This window comes from Buteo buteo, chromosome 20 (assembly GCF_964188355.1).
Source record: "Buteo buteo chromosome 20, bButBut1.hap1.1, whole genome shotgun sequence".
Classification (NCBI taxonomy): Eukaryota; Metazoa; Chordata; class Aves; order Accipitriformes; family Accipitridae; genus Buteo; species Buteo buteo.
The window spans coordinates 28463857-28486468 of NC_134190.1; the positions used below are offsets into that span (position 1 = coordinate 28463857).

The 22612-nt window shown below is 43.9% G+C and overlaps 1 protein-coding gene across 5 annotated transcripts in view; it reads right to left on the reverse strand.

Moving 5' to 3' along the window:
• TENT4A (terminal nucleotidyltransferase 4A) overlaps window positions 1-12609 on the reverse strand; it is a 62346-nt gene extending 49737 nt beyond the window's left edge. For 2 of the 5 annotated variants that reach the window (XM_075052180.1, XM_075052183.1), the window contains exon 1: window positions 11460-12609. In XM_075052180.1, coding sequence (XP_074908281.1) covers window positions 11460-12283 — 824 coding nt within the window. In that variant the 5' untranslated portion in view covers window positions 12284-12609. The remainder of the gene's footprint in view (window positions 1-11459) is intronic. The other 3 variants (XM_075052182.1, XM_075052179.1, XM_075052181.1) reach the window with 2 other exon arrangements.
• Between the last annotated feature and the right edge of the window lie 10003 nt (window positions 12610-22612).

Below are 22612 nucleotides of genomic sequence, written 5' to 3' on the forward strand. Positions count from 1 at the left end.
TCCTAAAAAAATGCATTTACAGTAGCCATCCCATATTAGGGAAGGAGAATAAAAGCAGTCTCAGTTTCCCTACGCACTGCAGCCTCTACCATACATGGCGTAGTCTTTCAAAAGCAGCCCCTAGTGTGTCAGCAAGGTCAGAAAAATAGCAAGCACACAAGCACTCTCACTTCACTGCCCCACTGAGCTTCTGTTCAGATGACATACACTGTCACAATTTTTAATTATATCACAAAAGACTCCAAAGAATATCAGCCATCACTAGTCTACATTTACTTCCCTGATCTACTTTTTAAGAAGTCACCTTCATATTTTCTACCTTGCACTGGCAAGGCAACACTTCATTTAATGCTTCAGTTTGCATGGGACAACAGCACAAGAGCTAGATAATCAAAACTCATTTAAAGCTCAAACCATACGCTGTGGTTTCATGGTTAAGTTCCTCTGGAATTCTTCAGCATATATCACCAGACATGGCTGTAAAAGTTATCATTCTGCTGATGGATTTAGATGCTCCTGACTGAAATTTAAAATGAAGGTTGCCTGGAGTCAAAGAAAGTTCTGGTGAGAAGTCTCTTAAGCCCTTCTCCAACAAAAAGCAATGCAATTAGTTCACTTAGTTCTTACTACATGATCTGACTTCTCTTGGGTGCCCTTTCATGCCTCTCTGAGCCCTAGTGACTCTGGCAAGTTTCTTGCTTTCGATGTGCAAGGTTTTCAGGTTCTAATGCACTTAGCAAAGCAGTTCTCAAACCCTCTGTCTTAACAGACTTCTATTTTGTTTGCTCCTTCCAGTTTTCCTTAATTCAACAGCTTCTACTTCTCAGATAACATCATCTTCCTGGCCTACATCCTCCTGGATAAGAATCAAAGCTATCTTCACAGTCAGCATATGACAACACAACCATCTTAATACAGCATTTTCAAGCATTTTACCCTTTTGGCTTCCTCCTGAAGAAGCTTCTCAAAACCAAGATACTTTTTTAAAATGTAATGTTACTATAGTTTACATTTCTCTAAACATCTTTGCTCAGACAAGGTTACTGGAACACAGTCACAAAAAAGCAGCTCTGATATACATAAAACAAGATGCTGTATGCTGCTGAGGACTAATCTCAGAGTAACTTCTCTATTAGCTGAAGGAATAATTTGGTGTCTGAAAAAACAGATCACAACGGGATATTCACACAACAGTATTTTGCTGATGTATTCTCTACGACCTTCATAAGCACTCGTTACTACTTAAGTGTACTGTGACTTAAGTAAGATACTGTGACAGTATCTTAAACATTAGGAACAGAATTACGATTTGCAGCACATGATGTACATGCAGATATAAGTAACATCTTAACTCTTTTTTTTTTTTTTAAAGATAGAACTTCTTTCAAGATACAGCATGAGTCAATTTTCTCAATCTCCTTCTGGTGTCTTAAAAAATTTGGGCTCCAGCAGCATCCCAGCACCTAGCTATCTTCCATCACATTTTAAGATGCCTATTACACTACTTTCCTAGCAAAGATAAGCATTTTAATTGACTTTCACAAGGCAGTTTCACTATATTTATAGAAACATTGGCAACGAAACTCATTGGTGAGATCTAACTGTACTCTTAATACAAGGTGGAAAAGATTAGAACACAGGGATGCAGAAGAGAGGCTACTTGTACTTGCTACACTATTCAGCTTGCTAATTTTAACAGCCTGGAGGAACCTACCATTCACTAATGCTATTACTGCTAAGCACAGTAAACATCTGCTGCTTACAGGCTGAACTATGCAACAGAACTGACACCTTTTGTTTACCAAAAATTTATCCCTTTTACTGTTTTAGGAAAGGCAGACACACTTCTAGTCTTCAGGTTAAAATAATACTCAGGAGACATTCTCAGACTTTTGTAATGTTTTTCCTTAAAGGCAGGTTTCTAAGAAAGGAGATCATTTACTTTACTCATCATTTACTGTACTGTTACAACTATTACTATATATGACATTGACTTGTTACTTCAAGGACTAACTTCAATGCAGTGAAATGAAATTCTCAAAAAACATCAACAAACTAGAAGATGAATGAAAAGCTACAGCAACTTTGTTCCCTCAAGTAAGCATGTTTCTTTTCAACATCATGTCTACACTACTAAGCACATAAATTTATTCTAAAGAAACAGAGCTATGACTGCATCATTTACATGGAACAACTGATCCTTTTTAAAAACATACTCATTCCAGTAAGTAAAGAATATTTTTCTAACTGAAAAGTCTAACGCATCAGCCAAGAATCCTTATAAAAGGAAAGAATAGATGTCACAGTTAAAGCATGTGGGTGTAACACCAGGGGTGAGTAGGAAAGGGAGGTAAAGAAATGGGGAGGCATAGGCAGCATTTCAGCAGAAGCTTTGTTGAAATAAAGGTTACTAATAATAGGATAAGTTCTTTCATAAAAGTGTGAATTCAGAAACATGCCCGAGGACTTCGCTGTCTCAAAATTAAATGGCGAAAGGCCCAGCAGCCACTGTGCATATTTCAGAAATCTGTTGAACTATACCTTCACCTACAACTACTGCAAAGCACAAGTGCATTATCATGGAAATGCAGGTGAAATCTTACACTACAACAATCAAATGCATTCAATAGTTGAAATCAGTGTTACAGTCTAAAACTCAGGAACACAGTTTAGTGAAATAAAGGGGAATATATATATGATTGAAAGCAATAGTATATTCTGAGATACAGATTTTTTCCAATATTATCTAAGATTAAGACATCTGCAAAAGTAGAAAAAATAGAACTATGACCAAGAAGATGAGATGAACTTACAAATCCCATCCTACTCACAACACCCATCAGGTGCCTTTACTTTTTTTATACCAGTCCTCCTCACTACCAGTAACACTCAGGTAATAGTACTCTATGCCCTATGCAATGTTTTAGGCTTACAGATGAGAGAAACTATGAAGACATAGTGTTACGTTCACAGACTGTACTGCCACACCAAATCAGTCTCGCATTACTATGTAATTCAGACAGCAGTTACCTTTGTCACTGTAATTGTATGGAAGGCATACAACTCAAAGACTGGCATAAAAAAAAGATCTCAACTGTATAGAACTTAGAAATGTTTTACAGGTAGGTACCCTAAATACTAAACTCAAAGAAGAATCAAGCTTACTCTGCATGTTAGCTAAGGAGAGAATGGAAAAAAAAGTACTTTTGTTCTCATCCACAGAACAAAGAGTAGTTTATAACATATATTGTACCTTTTCCACAAGAGATCGTATTGTTATTTCCCCTCTAAACCTTCTCTTTGCCCCACACTCTTGCAAGTCAGAGCCAGTCCTAATTTTAGATTGAATTTCTCATCAATTAAATTTTACCTCTTAAGAGCATTTTGACAGCTCACGCACTCAAGAAACTAAGCTTGTTGGACTGATTTACACTGCAAATTTCCAGACTTAAGTAACAGAATTTGTTTGCCTTTTGGAAGAGAAAAAGAATCAAAAACTAACCTATTTTTGCAAAATATGTCAATCCAATCAAACTCAACCAATTACCTTTCAATGGCTAGACGTACTTTGAAAAAGCTGCATTATAAAAATCTAGAAAAGAAACTGATATATCTGCAAGTTAATACATGGCAAAATGGATCTGCTACATAAGCTTCTGAACAGCTGTACATTACTCCTGACTTAGGCTGCTGGACTTCACCACACCACCAAGAAAACATCACATAATTATTTTGTTGCATCAGTGAAGGAGCATACCATATGTTAAACCTTGGAACTGAATCAGCAAGCTCACTATGCCAATAAATAGAACCGCTAAACACTGAAATTCCTGTCTTAATGCTATTCTTTTCCAAATGCCCAAAGATAGCAAGCGATTAACATCCCAGACAAGTCAGAAAGGTTGCAACAGCAAAAACACATTAGTGATGAGAGACTAATTATGCCCATGTAGATCAGGTATGCATTACACCAGGTTAGCCACTGAAACATTTAAAAGAAGCAGTAACTCTTGATATAATCTCAAGCAGCAGTCTCTAATTCAAAATGCATCCATCAAAGCACCACTAGCAGCAAACCCTGCACATTCAAAGTCAGTATCTCTGCAAGGCAACGAAAGCTGGAAAAGCCTCTTCTGGATTTAAGTAATGCTGCAGTTCACCATATAAAAGAGCTTCTTAATTTAAGAATCTCAACCAAAAGAATAAGGTGTTCCAGTATTAAAGATACCACACTGGTTGTTTAGCAAAAGCATGCATCACTAATCAGATTTTAGGGAAAGAAAGAGCTTCTACTACCTTGTCACAGGATTCCATCAGAAGATGTCTTCAGAAATCCTGAACTCATGTACAAAGCAGGAAAAGAGGATTGGAAGATTAAGGATATTAAAAAGGATTATGAGGAACAACTTAATGAGATGCAAACCTATGCTTGAGAAAGGATAAACTAGCTCAAGAGCCCAAAAAACCTGCTTCTGTTAAGTGAATTAAGTGATCAGAACAGAGAAAGTTAAGTGATTGCAATGCATGACAAGTAGAGAAGCCAGTTTTTTTGTTGTTTTTTTTTTTTTTTTTAATCCCTCAGAGGCTTCCCTGATCTCTAACTATACAGGGAGAACTTGTCCCAAGCCAACTTTTTAGTAGAAAATACTTCACAGCAAAATCTATTCCTGATAATTTGGTATTCACCAAAAGCAGCACTCACTTGATAATGCATTTGTATCAGAAGAACATTAAGCAGCCATCTTTCTTTTTTTAATTTAAAAGCATTAGTTTTGCCATTCATAATAGTCAAACTAGTCAAAGGTAGAATCAATGCAATAGATGAATAGTTATGACTGCATCAAGATGTCAACATAGCTTTTGTAAATGAAGTAGCACCTTAAAACCATTAGGAATTATTTTCAAGAATCAGTGAACCACAAAGGAAATCCTATTACCTACTTGGATTTCCAAATGGCATTTGATAATGGTCCCACATGTCTTTATGAAGACTTATGAAGAAACTAAGCTGACATGGGATGAGAGGGAAGACCCTCATGTAGATCAAGAACTGTTTTAAAGAGAAAACAAGCAGCTGGAACTCTTAGTTTCCATATTAAAGGAAGGTCATTAGTGAAGCCCGGAAGCGCCCTATGCTAGTCAACATCCTCCTAAGTGATCTGGCATTGGGACAAATAGTAAAGAAGAGAAGTCCAAGGCTGCAAGGTTATCTAGAACAAGCCAGCTCAAAAACTTCAGATGGACATTAAAATACAGAGTGCACAATGAAGTAGCAGGCAGAATTTGAAATGGGATAAATATAAGCACAACAGAGGCATATGAGAAAATTCTATCTTTACAAAGATGCAATGAGGGGCTCTACACCAGCTCTAAACACTGATAATCAAGATCTTGAAATAAGAATTCCGTTAAAAGGTCCTTTCAATACTCAGTAAGCAAAAAGAACAGGCAAGTCCCGTGGCAGTAATCAGGAAACAAAGTACAAGATAGAACAAGATAGCCTAAGATCTAGGAATACTGTGACTCTATCACACACAGGTCTGGTTCATCCAAGTCCCTAAGATACAACTGAACTGTAAAGCATACACAGGTGATAAAAATCTAGAGGCAGGAATCAGCTTCAAATACAAGGAATGATTAAATAGACTAGAAAACAGACAACTGTCAGGTGATTCAACTTTTCCCTTCCCTCTTTCAAGTCAGCAGCAAAGAGCATTCATGGACTGCGTCATTAATGCACAGACCTGTGGCTGCCAGCACCTACAACCCTAGTGACAGCCTCAGGCCAAAAAAAAAATATTTACATAACACATAGCTCAACTGGGGAACACCTTGCCACAGGACACTGCTGATCCCAGAAGCTCATACCAGCTCAAGATGAGATGAGACAAATTCATAGATAAAATCCACAAGTTTAACAATGTACTGCCTGTAGCCCAGGTAGTCCAAGAACCATAGATCATTTAAAATCAGAGAGAGTATTCCAGGAAATAGCACCACAGGCTCCTGTTGATATATTCTTCTCCCAACATTTGGCACTGGCCTCTAATGGTCTCACCCGGTACAGCTGTTTATGTTCTTAGTGCCAATTATCTCTACTGCCAAAGTCTAACAACTGTGAAAAGCATCATGAAGCCAATGCCAGGATTAAACTGCTCCAAACATGTCCCATTTTCCTCTACACACAGATGTGAGCACCTGTCATGCAAAGTCTTCTCATGTTTTACTACTGTAGCTCAGCCTTTCTGACCTCTAATACTATGTTCTCTCTCAAGTCTACTGCTGCCAAAATATTCCTTTCATTCCCTTACCAAAAGCATCAGAGTCTAACTCTACGCTAGGCAGCCACTTTGCAAGGAAACTTTGAGCTTTACCTACTCTAGTCAACTTAGTCGACCGCAAAAAAGAGATGTTATGTTCTTTTGACAATTCATCCAGCAGCTACCCTTGAACTCTGCTGCATACCAACCTTTAGGCATGAAAACAATCCTTTCAACCACATCACGATGCTCTCTCAAGTCTCTGTCCAGAAATTTACTATGACTAACAGGCCCTAGCTACCCCTGCCCTCCTCCTTGCATACTACAGTATATACCGCCTAGTTCTGCCCTGATCCTAAAGCCAGATGAAACAAGAACCAAGTGTACGTTGCCAGCACTGCCTGCCTCTTACATTAAGACCTTCACTACAGGTAACCACCAAACATTGCAGATAACAGACACTAATGATTTAACAGTAGTGTGGATGAAGTATAGCCCACTGTGTTGATTCTTTATTAGAAGGTATTAGAGCAAGACAGCACTGTTAAGTACAGGACGGAGGAATCCCTTTAAAGCCCTTACAAGTGCTGGACACCCCAGTGTAGACAGTAAAGGCTTCACAGAGTTTCCAAAGTCTGCATTTTTCCAGCTCAGCCAAAGTACAAGAAAATAAAATTTGCAAAAGGGGCTGACAATGTGGCATCCCTACACATTAATTTGCATTGTCCAGCTCTGATAGCAGCATAATAAGAAGTGAGGATTGATAAACGTGGAACTAGAGCTCTGGAAGGCCCTGAATGCAATGCATTTTTAACAGTGCATTGCACAAAACCCAGTAATTGAATTTATCTTGGTCACCGAAGTTCAGCAATATATCATAAAAGTAAAAAACCCAGTAAGACTGGAATTAGAAACACTTCAGCATACAGATGAAGAAATAAACAAAACCTAATACACACTTAGTATATAGTAACACCACCACACCTGAGTAGCTACAGAAATGAATCTCTGGACATCACGTTTGGTACACAGTATCCTTCAGCTCCAAACTAGTGAACACTGAAACAAGTCTTCTGGGGAAGCATCATCATAAGCTTACCTTGCTTATGAGGACTCTTCCCAGGCATCTGCTATGGTCACCACACAAGCCTGGCCTGAATCCTCCTTCAGCCTAACCAAATGTGGAGGTGTTTGCACTGTTGTGCTCTACAACAGAACTTTTGTGTCATTATCAAGAAATAGTTAAAGACAACAGGTATGGAGGGGGAAATATGAATGCAGTAAGTAGACAGATGCTATCCAATGCTAATTAGTTCAGGCAGAGCACCATTCCAATGTATCATAACACTTATGGTATCCACACTAATCCTCAACAAGCCAGTTCTTTTGTTTCTGCACAGCACTATAATGTACCAAGCAGATATGCCAGGTATTTCAGCACTGATCTCATTCAAAATCTATAATTTATCTGAATATGTAGTTGAAGGTATTAAGCAAAACAGGCTCATATTGTTAAAAATGCTTTAATTCTTTAGTAAGTTTGTTAAATTCCTATTAAGAAGCAGAATAATTAAATCAGATATGATTTTGTACTATTCATAAGCTATAAGCTACATCTTAAGAGATAAATGCCCTATTATCTGTGTACCCAAGCAAGGCAAACCTAGCAGTAGAGACCTTAGTAAAAAGTTTAGAATAGCTTGATTCTATATTTTAAAATAAAATTCCAGCACTTTTAAACTCTCTGGATGCTTAAATTAGTCAGATATATTTAAGATACTGACTTCACAGAAACAGAAGGTATTACTTTGATGTACAAAGGCAGCAGAGCCTAAGATGCTAGATGTAGTTTAAAACCACTCAAGAGGATACTTTACAGCATCCGAGGATAATTTACAGCAAGAAACCATATATAGTTCTGAACATCAGTCATAATAGTTTGAGCTAACCTCACAATATTAAAGGACACTTATCTGCATTGCATATGAAACCAATCATTTTGTCATCAGTACTCCTAACCTAAACCCAGGCATTTAAGAATTTACACTGTTTCTATATTAATCATTCTATTGAAGCACTGGAATAAATATGGCTTCATTCTCCTCACTCCTTACCTTCAAAAAATCTGAAAAAGATGACACAGGCCAATCTAGGGCATCCTAAGGCATAGCTTTAGGATGAAATCTAATCAAGCATGGCTATTCACACTTGTGTTTTATGAGAGGGAGAATTTCCTTTACAATACAAAAGATTGGCATGCTGCTGTCAGAAGGCGGTAAAAGCAATAGGTACAAGTCCACCAGAAAAAAGGAATGCTGTACATAAAACAGAGCAAAACAGAGCCTTTACAACATAAAGCATTCCTAAACCTCACCACACCTACCATCACAAAGCCACTGAATATGATCCATTTGAAAAAAAAACAGTGACAACTTGCACTGCTACAGACCATCTCCAGCTCTGAATGAGAAAGCAGGGAGAGCACAATGCTATTTCAAAGCATGCAGGCATTTCATCAAAAGTACTACTGCAGCCTGGGAGAGGGCAGAGATTACCCTTCTTAGTCTGTTACCAAAAGACAATACAATAACACTGTGAGCTACTGCACATCACTTGGAAATTCCAGTGTGTTGTAGAAAAACGTTCTGCAGAGAACAATACTCATGGCAGAGTAAGCTCTAACATTCATGCATAATATGAGTGTAAGAGCATCTATGAACAAGTCCTCCTTCCTATAATCTATGTCCAAAGCAGACTGCAACTGAAGATCATAAGGATCACATTTTTTGACAGTTGCATACACCAGTTTGACACCACTGAAGATGCTCTGTCAGCAGACCATCACAGTTATGGAAGTGGTGCCTCAGGACTGGGCTGACAGTTCCAGGTAACACCAGGCAACAAATCAGGAACAGAAAGGATCCAGAAGAAACTTCTGTAGGGATCTGTTCCAACCCCAGTCTTTTCAGTGCATTTTTATTTGAATAGCCAATTAATACACCAGCCCTGGCTTCAGGAAAATTAAGTTAAACTCACCAGTAGTCAGGAATTACTGCAGAAGACAAGACACCTAAAGCCACTCCATCGGTGACAGTATTTTTGTTATTTCAGTCATGTAAGAACTCCATAAAAAAGATTTCTAACACCAATTAGAAAATTGTTTTAGAATACACACTTGTCCAAAATTCACCTTGGGTAACAGAACTCCAAGTTTAAGGCAGAAACTGCTTCTCGTATTTAAGTCTATGGTTTCAGCTTCCATGCTCTCCTTCAGCACTAGTTCCCTGCTACTCTAAGGAAAGCTGGACCTATGGGATCACACATGCTGTAGTTACCAGTGTCCCACTCCTAGCACCGGATCTGTATTACTACAGTGAGATCTATGACAGAAGATCAGGAAACACAGCTTCCACTTTCAAAGATATTTAGCCAAGAACTTGTCATTAACACATCAGCAAAAGAACAACCTGTATTATGGAACTGAACAGCGCAACTGAAGCTTGGCTAAACAATTTTCTTGTGTATGGATTCTCTATAAACTTATACTTGAAAAGTGGCATAAGCTTTATTAAGGGAAAAGCCAACAGAAAACAAAAGGGCAGAAGATGAAAGATAAGGATATGTGATTGGCATAGGTGGTGCTGCCTAACAGCTAGAGGACAGAACCTGCAGTGCTTGGATTCGATTCCCAGGTTTGCCATAGACCTGCTGGGTGACCCCAGGCACTCCCTCATCTGCCTGCCTGGAGATCTACCTCAGTGACACTGACTTGCCTTACACAGATAAATTAAAATGTTAACTTGGTGTTCTACTGCATCTCTAGGGAAATAAAAGAAATTCAGACTATTTTTAAGATACTATTGGAATTTTAGACACACATCTTATTAGTACAGGACCCAAAGCTCCCAGCATATGACACCACTTAAACATCCAAATCTTAGCTTCCTGTAAGCAATTTTCATTTTCAGTCTCAGTTCGGAATTAAAAAGCAGTAGTCTTAAGTCTTGTCCTCCCCAGGAGAGGGTACGATTTGCAAAAACAGAACTTTGAAAACATCTTTCAAAACTTCTGGATAACTTTAGTGTACCTGACACCTGATAGTACCATGCAAAAGAGAAAAGGAAGATGCTGTCCTTAAGTTAAATCTCCCAAATTTCTCCAGCCCTGAAAGCACACCCTGTTATATACCTCCCTCTACAAACATGCAGTGCCTTTACTCCATGGGCATCCAAGGGTCTTGGATTTTAGGAGTTCCAAGAAACTATTTTTGAAATGACATCAGAAATCTGCTATGGTCAATCAATGCAGCCAGCAGTTTTTCCATGAATAAAATAACCTTAACATTAGAAAGTAACACTTCCCCTTGACTGAGTGAAATTTGGCAGCTGAAATATAGAAATCTCACGGAGCACCCCAGAGGCGTTTTGCTGAAGTTTAGTCCCTTCTACACACCAATCGGACCAAACTGAATACTCTGCCTTACTAACTACCCATTTATATGAGAAAGTTACAGCCACAGAATAGGATAAGCTTCATAAAAGCGATCTCTTTAGAAAGCCAGGTCTTAAGTTCAGATATTGGCTGGCTCAATCTATTCTAGAGCAGGAACACTTCCCCCAAAAATGTCCTAAGACCACACTGACTTTCATGCTTACTTCAGCCAGAATTGGGCACTTCCCTTTCAACTGATGTTCCTAACACTCCCCAAAGTAATCAGCCTGCTACACCCTAAGCAGAGGCACTTAAAAAAATGAGTGCAAGGGTTTTCTCTGAGCCTTCCATTTCCCCCTTATGCTCTGAATTGACCCCCAGGAGCTTTGACAAGCATCCCCCACCCCTCTTTGCTTTGATTATTGTAGGTGTCCTTTGACAGTGGCCTAGCAACTTCACCTCTCAACCTACTACAAGGCAAGGCCTAAGACCCTGCATCTGCAGGTTGCCAGGCCCTGCCTGCGTCGCCACTTCGGTCAGGAGCCACCCAGCCAGCACAGGCCAAGGTGATTTAGGAAAGAACACGGTTTTGTACCCCACCATCCTCCATCATCGACCTCACTGCCGCAACCAGCTCCAGAGGAATTTGTGTGACCCCAACCCACACCCCACACCTCCCGCCCCGTGCCTGGCGGGGCTGCAGGAGAGGCTGCCGAGGTCCCCCTTTCCTCTCGGGCTGCAGCAGCCCCAGGGGTCCCGGCTGCTCACCCCTGCACTCCCGGGCTGTATTTCCTGGTCTTCCAGGGTGTGCCGGGGCTCTGCAGTGCTGGCTGAGGCGGCTGCCGCTGCTGGTGGGGGGAGTTGTTGATGGCGACGCCACGGCTGCCGGAGAGCAGGTAATTCATCCCATAGGTGCTGGCTTTATTCTCTCGTTTCCTACGGCCCGGGTGGTACTGGTGCTGCTGGGGAGAGGCCGGCGGCGGCGGGTGGGGGCTGCGCGCCAGGTGCGGGGGCTGGTGGTGCCCGTTCACACCGTTCACTTTGTTCTCGTGGAAGTTAAAAAACTCCCCGGGTCCGGCTCCGCTGCCCAGCAGCCCGGGAGGAGCCACCGCCGCCGCCCGGGGGCCGCAGGAGGAAGAGGAGGAGCCGCCTCCTCCGCCGCCGCTGCACGATCCCGAGGAGGAGAAGCCGGGGCTCTCGGTGCCGGACTCCACCGACGAGCAGGAGGACGAGGAAGACACGGAAGGCGACTTCTGCAGCCGCCGCCCTCCCTCGCCGCCGTTGACCGCCGCGGGGCCGCCGCCGCCGGCGGGAACCAGTCCGGTCAGCAGGGCCGGAGGGGAAGGCGAAGGCGAAGGCGGCGAGGAGGAGGAGCAGCAGGCGCCGCCGCCGGGCGCCCCGAGCCGCAGGCAGCTGTGGCCGCGGGGCGGGGAGGCGGCGGAGTCCAGAGCCGGGGAGTTCAGGCAGAGGTAGTGCGGGAAGCTGGCGCCGCCCCGGCCCCCCACGCCCTGCGAGGTCTCCCAGATCTGCATCCACAGCGCATTCGCGGGGCCTTTCTGCTCGGGCTGGATCCAGGCCACGCGGGGATCCATCCACGCCCGCCCGCCTCCGACCCTCACGGCCCGGCCAGAGCGCCGCGCCGCGCCGCCTCCCGCTCCCTCGCCTCAGCGCGCCGGGCCCGGCAGCGGCGCTTAGACGCGGGCCGGCAGCGGCGGCATGTGTCGCGGGGACGAGGGCGGGAGGGCGGCCGGAGAAGGGGGGGGGAGCAGAGCCGGGCGAGGCGAGCGCGGCTCAGGAGGAGCGGAGACGGCGCGAACTGTACCCGGCCCGGCGCTGCCCGCAGCGGCTCCCCCTCGCCGTTCCAATGTGGCGTCCCCCTCGCCAGGGCCAGAACCAGCACTGCGCATGCCCCGCAGATTTTAAACCTTCACTGGAGACGGCCGCCCTGGCAACCGCACATGCGCGCTGGCCGCCCTGGGAGGGGGCGGGGCCAGGCCCGCCGAGAGCGTTGGGAAGGCGGGCGGGGCGCGAAGGGCGTTGGGCGGGCTTCCCCCGCTCCGGCGCGCTCGTCCCCCCGCGCATGCGCGCCCGGGATCGGCGGGGGCGGGGGGGGGGGGACGGGACGCCGGGAGAGTTGGGAAGCTCCTTGGGCGGGAGGAGGGGGCTCAGCGGGCGCCGCGCCTGCGCAGAGCGGCCCTGCCGGCCTCCCGCTTTCAGCCCGGGCGGCCAGCGGCCGCTGCGAGCTGGGCGTTGCTGGCGGGAGCCTGTGTGAGGCCGCGGCCCAGCGGCCGTCTATCCCCAAGCACCGCGTTGTTGTCTTCTCCGTGACGGGGCTGGTCCCTTCGGAGAGGCGTAGCCGTGTTCCCACAGAAATAAAAGGGTGAACTTTGAGGAGTAACCGAGATGAGGAGCGACCGCGGGGCAGGCCTCAGGGCCGGGGGCTGAGCAGGGCCGTCCAGGCCCGCGGGGGGATGGGGATGCCCAGGACCGGAGGGGCCCGCCTACGGGCAGGAGCAGGCACTCCGTGAGCAAGGGGATGCTCTCCGGCTTGGCTGTCTAGCACCGAGGAACGGCCGAGAAGTACTCCACTTCTGCTGGGTACTTCGGCTGTTACCGGGCTGGAGGGTCGGGGGGGGGGGGGGAGGGGTCCGTCTCTGCAGTGGATGGGGCTCATTGTGCAGAGATGGCTTGTAAAATGCGTGTGGCTGCTGGGGTGGGATCGACGGCGGGTAGGCCATGTCTTCTGCGGTCTGAAGATCCGCTTTGAGAGCCAGCTTTCCAAAATGATGTGTGTAACCGTTCTTCTAATGCAGCAGTTTGGCCTTTTCCTTGAGCAGCTTCAGCTCACGTATGGATCAGGTGTCCTCTCCCTGGTGTACCCCAGAGCTTCTGGTGGTCCCGGAGTCGCCGGTCAGTCGGATACAGCCCTTACCTGACTGCAGAACAGCAGAGGGAAGGGTTGTAGGTGCATGACAAATACTGTCGGGGAATCACAGTTACAACAGCCTTCCAGTGCGGTTGTGTGGCACGTCTTAGGTGATCTAACAACTTACTGCCACAGAAGGGAAAAGGAGAGGTCCCGCTCTCCCTAATCCTGCTACTCCCTTTCCCTCTTCCCTTGCACAAGCCCTGATACTGATCAGTGAGCTGATTTAACTTGTTAATTCAGCAGAAAACTGCACTAGGAAGAAAAGTAATAGTTTTCGGCAGTTGATACTGAATGAGCTTACTTAGTGATCGGAGCTGGCACTAAGGAGGGGGTGGAGAGGGGACGAGAGATCTGGACTGTCATCTGTTAGCAGAGGGCAATTGTATTTGATGCAGCTGTATTCTCTAACTATACCCTTAGACTTCAGAGCAAGAGAAACTGATTTGAGGGTGACAGCCTAATGTTTATTGTTGGAAGTCACTCAGAAAGAGCAAGTCATTCATTTGTTTTTGTTAAGAAGCAGATCTGCTTTCAGGAATAACAGCCAAACTACACATAAAAGTACGCAATAAATTAACCAAAACCAAACCTCATGAAAGAGCCGTTAGTTTGTCTCGTATAAAAGCATGTTCACCAGAATTTCCATCTGATGAAACTGAAGTGCCCTTCTAACTTGCATGGTCAACTAGGTATATAGATCTTCAGCACAGACTTCAGCCGCTTGAGGTACTGATAGCAGCCCTTGGTTTTACAGTTTATCTTCCCAAAGGATTTGGGGTATTTTTGTTTTGTTTTTAACTGAACTTGAATGGAGACAAATAAACAGGTCCCTCAACTCTGTTCTTTTTATATAAATGCCGTAAGAAATAAACTACAGAATTATACTGTCTCTTTCTTCTTTTAGCCCTGAATACTTTGCATTCTTGCCTCTATGGTAGCACAGGTTCAGCAAGGAGAGGCGAGGATTGGCAGTATTTCCGCAAGCCGAGCCAGTCTGGTATGCTGGTGGTGAGAATGATTACTTTGTAGATCCACTTTGAAGTACTGGGAAGGCTGAGGAGGCCGTGGAGCCCAGATCTCAACCTTTTTAGTTCCATGTTTTGACTTTCCACACAACAGGTGAAGATCACATCTTCAAGCTGCTGAGTTAAAAATCTTAATAAAGAAGTACTGATCAGTGTTGGGGGGGGGGGGGGAAGACACAAGGACTGATCCTATGGAGGCAATTCCAAGCTCTGCAGTGTCATGACCTGATTTCCTATTTCCTTCCCTGCCCTGCTGCCATCTTTTAAAAGTCATCACTTTCAAGAGAGCCTCATTTCCCACTTTGCTAAAATTATCTCCAACTTCATTTTCAGGTCTAGCCAGTAGAGAGTGCTGCCTTGTAAAAGGCAATAACTCAAAAGCAGCTTTTGAGGAGAGACACAGTATTTCTGTAACTCTCACCAATCCCGGCACTGTCTTGGAAGGGCCCTGGCTGTTTCCTGAAGTAGCTGCAGTCTTAGCAGGGGTTGCCTCTCACTGACTTAAACTGTGTTCTCATAGACAGAATTTCTGAAGCTACAATGGTGCTTTGTCAGTTCTTTCTATGGCGTCAAGGCAGCAAATACCGTGTGAGTGTAATAGCATGGGATGGAAGTTTTGGGCACCATCTACTCAGAGGTCAACATTTTAAGGACACGGAGAAGAAGGAAGTCTCCTCAGAAATCTGTAAGTGACGGTTTGTTAATACACCAGTTCACTCATGTATCCCACGATGATTCATTGAAGCTTGTGGCAAGTCACTGAAATACCTCTACAGAAAAGGAGACATTACGTGTTTCCTTTGTAAGTGTGTATAATATGAAGAAATAACACCCAGTGGCCTGTTGTGGCACAAGGACAAGAAAAATGACCATCTTCTAACATCAGCCCTTACTCTCCTCTGTTTCTAGCATCTCCATCAAGAAATCTAAATAAAGCATGTTTCTAATCTTGTCTCCTTAAGGTGAGAATTTCCCTCTAAAGGTAGTGAGAATTTCCTTTGCAAGAACTGATTTTTTTAAAAGACTGGTTTATTTTAATTCAGTTGTCCTTTACTGAATGAAACTACTCACTGAAGGTAAGACTCTCAGAAAGTTTGAAAGTCAAATATAGTTCTGATCATCAGAAAAAATTTCTTTCTTTTCAAAAGAGCCTCTTCCCCACTGGTGAACTTGTGAGGATGCAGATAATGAAAAGATCCTAACCTCAGGAGACACCATGCCTTGTTTGCTGTGGGGAAGTTCAAATGTTCGATTCAGATTATTAATGTCATATTAAAATGCCTCATACTAGCATTGCCTGTTTTACGCCAGTAGCACAATGTTCTTGTGTCTACTCATTTTTTTTGACTTTCTTTAAGATGGTATTTAACTTTGAAGTTGTAGAACTGATGACTAAAAATGTAGTTTCATTACTCCTGAGGTCATTTAATTAACTGTTATAAAGTGTTTTAATCTGGCTGCTTGTCGCAGAGAACACAACCACAGCTCCCTCTTGGATGAAGATTATATTTCAGTTTCAGCTTCAGCCAAATACATCTTTGATTTGGCAACAGTGACAGTGCTGGAGTCTTTGGTAACCTTGTAGTTGATGACTGTGACATCCCGATGACTGCAGTTTCAATTCTGTTAATAGTTCATATGTTTTGGTAAATAATGGCAATTGAGTTGAATACCTAAGTGGGATATATACAGGGCAGTGTTGCCCAATGCTTGCTATTAATCTTTTTTTTTTTTTTTTTTAATGAACCCTCTGAACTCATTGATGCAGATAAAGGCAGATAGTGTCTCATACCTTTCATGTGGCTCAGTTTACACCCCTGGAAATGATGAAATGCAAATACAGCATACCCATGTGATGCAACCTTGGTTCTGTTCTCTGAAGCTGGGAATTGCCACGTGTATGATTCCACCAGGGTGACACAGCAGCTGAGAGGTGACCAACAGGTTCTCCAACAGTTCACATTCTCCGGGACATCTCCAGGATTTTGTCCCATATGACCTTCATTCTGGTCACCCACAACCTCGCTGCAAGCCTCTGGTGCATTACCTTCTTCACGCTCACCAGCTCTGATCTCCTTCTTCATAGCCTTTGCGGCCCATAGGATGGATGGAGAAGGCACAGAGAGGAGGGTTCAGCAGTATATCTGACCAGACTTGTGTCTGCTGAAGGCGGCAAGAGGAAAGAACTGAACAAACACAGTCTTGAGCTGGATGGGAGTGTGAGAGAAAGGCTGTCCAGCCAAGAAGGTGCATCTCTAACGAGTGACCTTCAGAGTGTGCTGGTCACCAGGAGACAGTGTTGGGGAGGAGGTAAAGGAGAGACAGTTTCCTTAGCTGCACTCTTGTCACTTTATTTTCAGTAAATACATTCCTGGATAGGAGAACAGAGATACAGTTTTCATCTCTCAAACGGAGCTGATCACAATGAGGAGACGAACAGAAGCCCAGAACAGGAGTTTCTGGTTCTTACAAGGCATGATTTGGAGTATTTGTGTAGTCTGTCCTCTGAAAACACAGGCTTTTGCCTTCTTCAGAACAGCTGCTCTTTCCCATTAAAGAAGGCCTGGCATGAATAACCCTGAACAGGCTAAAATCATGTTATCTTTTCCTCCTTAAATCTTCCACTTTGCTCAGTCCTTCTTCTCTTTGTGGCTCTACATCCTCTTCTGATGAATACTGAGCACCAGCCAAATTTAGGGTGTTGAGGCATATTCAGAGCCAGTTAAAGTGCAGGGGCTGAAACAGCTGTCAGCCACCAGCCGTCTCCTCTTCCCACTCCATCTTCCCCCACTCCTAGAAGGGTTGCCAGCCCTGTGCCGGAGAAGCTGAACAGATGATAAATCAACAGCTGAACAGCTGCAGCTTCCAGCCAGGCATGTTCGTACACACAAAAATCCTTTTCTAGCTGCCTACACAACACAGCTGGGTGGTAAATGGAGAAAGCGTGGGAGGTGGTTCACAAGCCATTCCTTAAGTTACGCTTGCAGTCAGGGCAGCAGCTTGGAGGGGAGAGCCTGCGTGGACAGCCAGGTGTGATTCTTGCTTCACACTGCTGGGTGTGTGTCAGCGCTTGCGGCGGGAACTCTTGTCTTGGAGTCCTTTCGTCGCTGTGTACGTTGTATAGATGTGCAGTGCTACAACTGGAGCAAGATAAACCAGTCACCATGATATACCCATGTTCTGTTTCCATTGATACATTTGGGGGTCTGATAGGGATTGCTTTCAAAATGCTGCTTTATTATGAATATTTACCTTGGCTTATTACAAAGCAATTAAATACTTAACACAGCATTGTTTTACAGTTTTCTGTGACATAAAACAAATTAATATTTAATTGTTCTGCATCAAGGATGGTCTATGCAAATTTTTAAATTGTTTTTGTGTTCTATTTTGTTTCTTTTCCTCATCTAGAGAAAGTTTGGAAGGATACAGATTTTGGAAGGTTTGGGTTTTTTAACTCAGAGATTAGGAATTTCTGCCTTTAAGACTTGTCAGTTTTCTTAAGAGAGAATATATGCTGCCAGCACTAACACCTAATTGAAGGCAATTAAATCTTACAGACTTTCTTTCTTCAGAGGCTTATTTAGACATGGAAATCAAATCGTGACAACAAGCAGAGAGAGGGTTTTAAGAATAATTTTAGGTGTAGAAAATAATCTGTGAGAGAGATCACAAGCAAGTGAAGTTTATGTTAAATATCTATAAAGCTCTTGAAACTGTTTTTCCAGGTGGGATCTCAAGATTTGTGTGAAATCAGATGCTCTGTCCTCTTGTCCTCGTTAATGCAGAACCCTGCAGACCGTTGCTTTTGTAAGAAAGATCACTTGCTTTTGAATGACAGGTTGAGAGAATACATTATGAAACTCTCGTGAAAGTTCATGGGAATGAACTGGTCAGGATTCCTCCCTTAATCATGTCTGCAGTGCAGGAGGTGCCAGGATCATCTTTAAGTTGTCGTTCTCCAGGCTATTGTGTAGAGGGCAGCTGAGGGCATACAGAACCTGCTGTGTGAATCCTGGCAAGGGGAAGGGATCTCAGCTCATGGTGTGGTTGCGCATGCTCTAAAATGGAAGGAAAAAGTAGATCTGGCTAGACCTTCTGCTAGGAAAAGAATCTGTAATTAATGCATTGTTTCTTCTAGGAACAATATGACAATAAAAATGCTTTCATTCAGATCTGTTGAATGTAAGCTTTCTACTGAGGAGAGCAAGATACTATTAAAAAAAAACAGGATAAAAAAGTGCTAAGGCATACGGGACAAGCCGTGAGAGAGCTGATGTAAAATTTGCTTAGTGGGGATATGCCCTGCAGCCCTCATCTGCCATGTTAACATGGCATCAGATAGGGCACCAGCTCCTTCTGTGCTAAACCTGGAAGAATCATTTATGCACAGCAGAATGACTGTGGATAGAATTAAAGGAAAGTTACATTAGGTGTCCGCAAAGACTATCATGGTGAAAGATGTAGCTCACTTTTATTAGCTTCCAAGCTAGATCAAAGCCATGTTTGATCTTGTACAGATGTCTAGAAGCTAACTTATCTTGCGTGGTCAGCTGCCTAGGTATTTTTTGTTGGTTCATCCTGCCCACTGGTCCTCATCTATAAGCAGCACGTGCACATACCTATACGCATTTGCTCTTCAAATAGAAACTGCACTCTGTTGCAATGCACCTCCCCCTCCTTAAGTATGTCTATGTTCTGCATCTCCACCTTCAAAGCTATTATTTTTAACTGTTCTTGGGCCACAACTAAATCACTTGGACATCTCAGGAAGGAGATTTCCAGAAGAGAAACAGCTTGATGCCAGTATAGAAGTGCTGACCTGAGCCATATTCACATTGGCCCATGGATAAGTCAGCAAAGGAGTACAGAAGATCGAAGGAGAGCAAGATTTTTTGGCAGGGTTTCTAGGTAACACTAATGTGCAGCAGCTGTAGGATAGATTAGATAGGGACTGATAGGAAAGAGTAATACAGTTCAGCAGGTCCTTTAGAATGCGGATAGGAGCAAGGAAGGGAAAAGCGTGAGTCAGTAAGAGAGCATGGCTGAACATTTAGTCTGATGTAGAGAAAGACCTGGACTAGGAATAAGGAAAACAGAGGAGGGCACAGATGCGGGTGTTGGTCGGGGGGTCAGGAAAACTGGCAGAGCGGTGACTCATCCGCCAGCACACGCATTTGCTGTTTGCCCTCTGAAGGAGCTAAAGTCAAGGCCAGGGACCGACAGAACAGTCTTCAGACACCTCTCCCACAGACTTTCTACCAGCATTCCAACTTTCTTGCACCAAATCCTCCTAGCTCAATACTGGAACCGTATAGCACTTTACAGCTTCCTCTGCCTCCCTTGAGACATAGTAAACAGCCTCGCCATCAGTTCTTTCCAGTGCATGGACAGACTGTGGACAGAGATCAGCTGGGACATCCCCAGAACTTCGTCAATTTGTCAGTAGCATTTCGAAAATCCTGGGACCTTATGCACATGCAGTGGAACAGACATGCCTTTGGGATCCTGAAGACTGTAAATGAACAGACCATACCTGAAGATCCCAAAGGCCCCTTGTGATGGCAGTGCCTGTATCTCCTGTCTGTGAGTATCGGCAGTGAACGTGACAGGTATCTGCAATGGCAGTGAGAGGTCTGACTGCCCTGCAGCCAGGAGCCTGCCTTCGAACAGTCTGGCCTCCAGTACTACAATTCTAATGAGAAGCTGTTTGTTTGTTTGTCATAGTTCCTGCTGGATGAAGCTCACGATGGGATACTCTTTTCTTGCAGAGTCCCTGGCAGAGTTCGTGGTGTGGTATTGACTGATGCCATGGAGCAGGTAGATGGAGCACTCGTTCTGTTCACAGAAACACAAAACTTGCTCAGCTGTCTTTTTCCTTTGGTGTGGTGACAAGGATGCTTAGTCCTCCTTCTCATTGGAAACAAGTTAATTTGGACATAAGACAGATGCGCTTGTGGCTCTAGAGCTGCCTAGTAGGACCTGGAGAGCCTCTTTTCATCACCAGGCTGTAGCTGTTTTCTCATTCAGAGCTGCCTGGTGAGATCAATCTATGAAGTTTATCCCATGTGGTTCCTCATGAGGTGGTGACAGACATGGTTCATGACACCTATTTTTGCTGGACGGAAATAATCTCTTGAGCATGTACTGAGAAGGTGACAGACATTAACACAATCTAAACCTCAAGGTTTTTACAATTGTGCAAAATTCTCAGAACCCAGCTATGCCATGTGTCTACCAGTGTGGCGAGTTAAGATCCGTGCTGCCAATGAGTCTTGCGTGGTGGGAGAAAACTGTAGAACAAAATGCATTGAATGAATAATTCTTGTGCAGTCTCTGCCTCTTATTTGCTCAATTTATCTACCATAAATTAGGAGACATTCAGTGAGACTGGCCATGCAGACAACTCCACAGAAGTGATTCTGAGCATAAAGCCATGCTACTGCCCTTTCCAACTGTACACATATATCATTCACTGGTTGAAAAGTGCTTCTCTGACAACGTCATTGCCATGTTTTTTAAATGCTTCTGTTGATTCCTTCCCTTGTTGATGGTCTAGGTCATGCTGTCCAGAGACTATCCCTTCTGACAGTGGTGTTCTCATGGGATGCTGTGTCAGGGACTCAGCCAATTCCTACATGATACGTTCATCCTCCTCTAGCTCCTTGTTTGTATAGATTGACCAGTCCCTCTGCACCTCTAGTGGAGACTCTCTCTTGGCCGTTCTCTTTCTTAACTTACCTGTGAGAACAATACATAGTACCAGTCTATACCCCATACTGTCCAGTGGGATGCTTCAAGAGTGTCATTGCATAAATCTATGGGATCTGTCTACAACTGCTGTCCTGAGGATGTGGAAGCTGCCTCTTTCACCTTTTGCCCTGTATTTCCTCCTGCTGTTTTCTACATTCTGCATCCTTGTGACAAGGGAAATCTGTCCCCTGCCCTGAGTGTGATATGTTTCTTGTCGACAACAGGTTACAGTGCATAATGCACCACTTTTAACCTGGCCATAAGGATCCTATTGCCTGGTGCTGGCAATGGCTCTGGCATAGGGCTACGAGACAGGGTGGAAGTGGTTTGACATTGATTGTGCCATTTATGGGATAGACAGCTCTGCCTCGGCTTTCTGTGTAGCTGCTAAGAACAATTTCTTGCCATTTCTACTGCATGGCATAATTCTTTGCTGGGCCTGATTCAAACTCTCTCGTTCATTTTGAACTCCCTCATTTGGGCCATGTGGAACCGAGTAGGAATTAGGGACAAAATGTTTTGATCTCACAGAAGTTACATCTGCAGTTACCCACACTGAAGAAGTGGTCTGTGATGTCTCAGGGCAGATCTCATCAATCACCCAGGAAAGTTTCAAATCAGATCTGCCAGAACAAAATATTTACAGTGTACATTAGGAAAGATAAAAACCTTTTCTAGATCAAGTAGAGCTCTGGCTGAGTGCCCAGCCTGGCTGCCAAACAGCTGGCCTTGCTGTTGGAGCAGGAAGCAGAAAAAGGAAGTACGTTTCTCTGGAGGAATTTATACAGAGGTTACCAGAGGTAAGAGACCTTGTTCCCACAGATCAAAATTACCTGGAGACTTCACTAATATCTATGCCAAATGCTTGCTGGAGAGCCTTTAAGAAAACAGATTTACTTAAAATGAAAGCCCATTCAAAGGCTGCTGTTCGAAATGCCCATGGAGGCATACTTCCCTAGGCTGAAAGATACGGTGTTATGGAGAACAGCCTCTATAAACAATACGGCTATGCTTTGTATTTTGTATTTTTCCGCTACATCTTATGCTACAATCATGTACTTTAGAACATATTTAAGTTGCAAATCAGTAATAAATGTAGGACGAAACTCTGTTTCTGGTCAGTACCAGCATTTCCCTTTCTGCTCCTCCTGTAAACAGTGCTTTGCCTCGAATTCATCAGCACAAACACTAACAATTCTGTGTTAAAGAGCCTT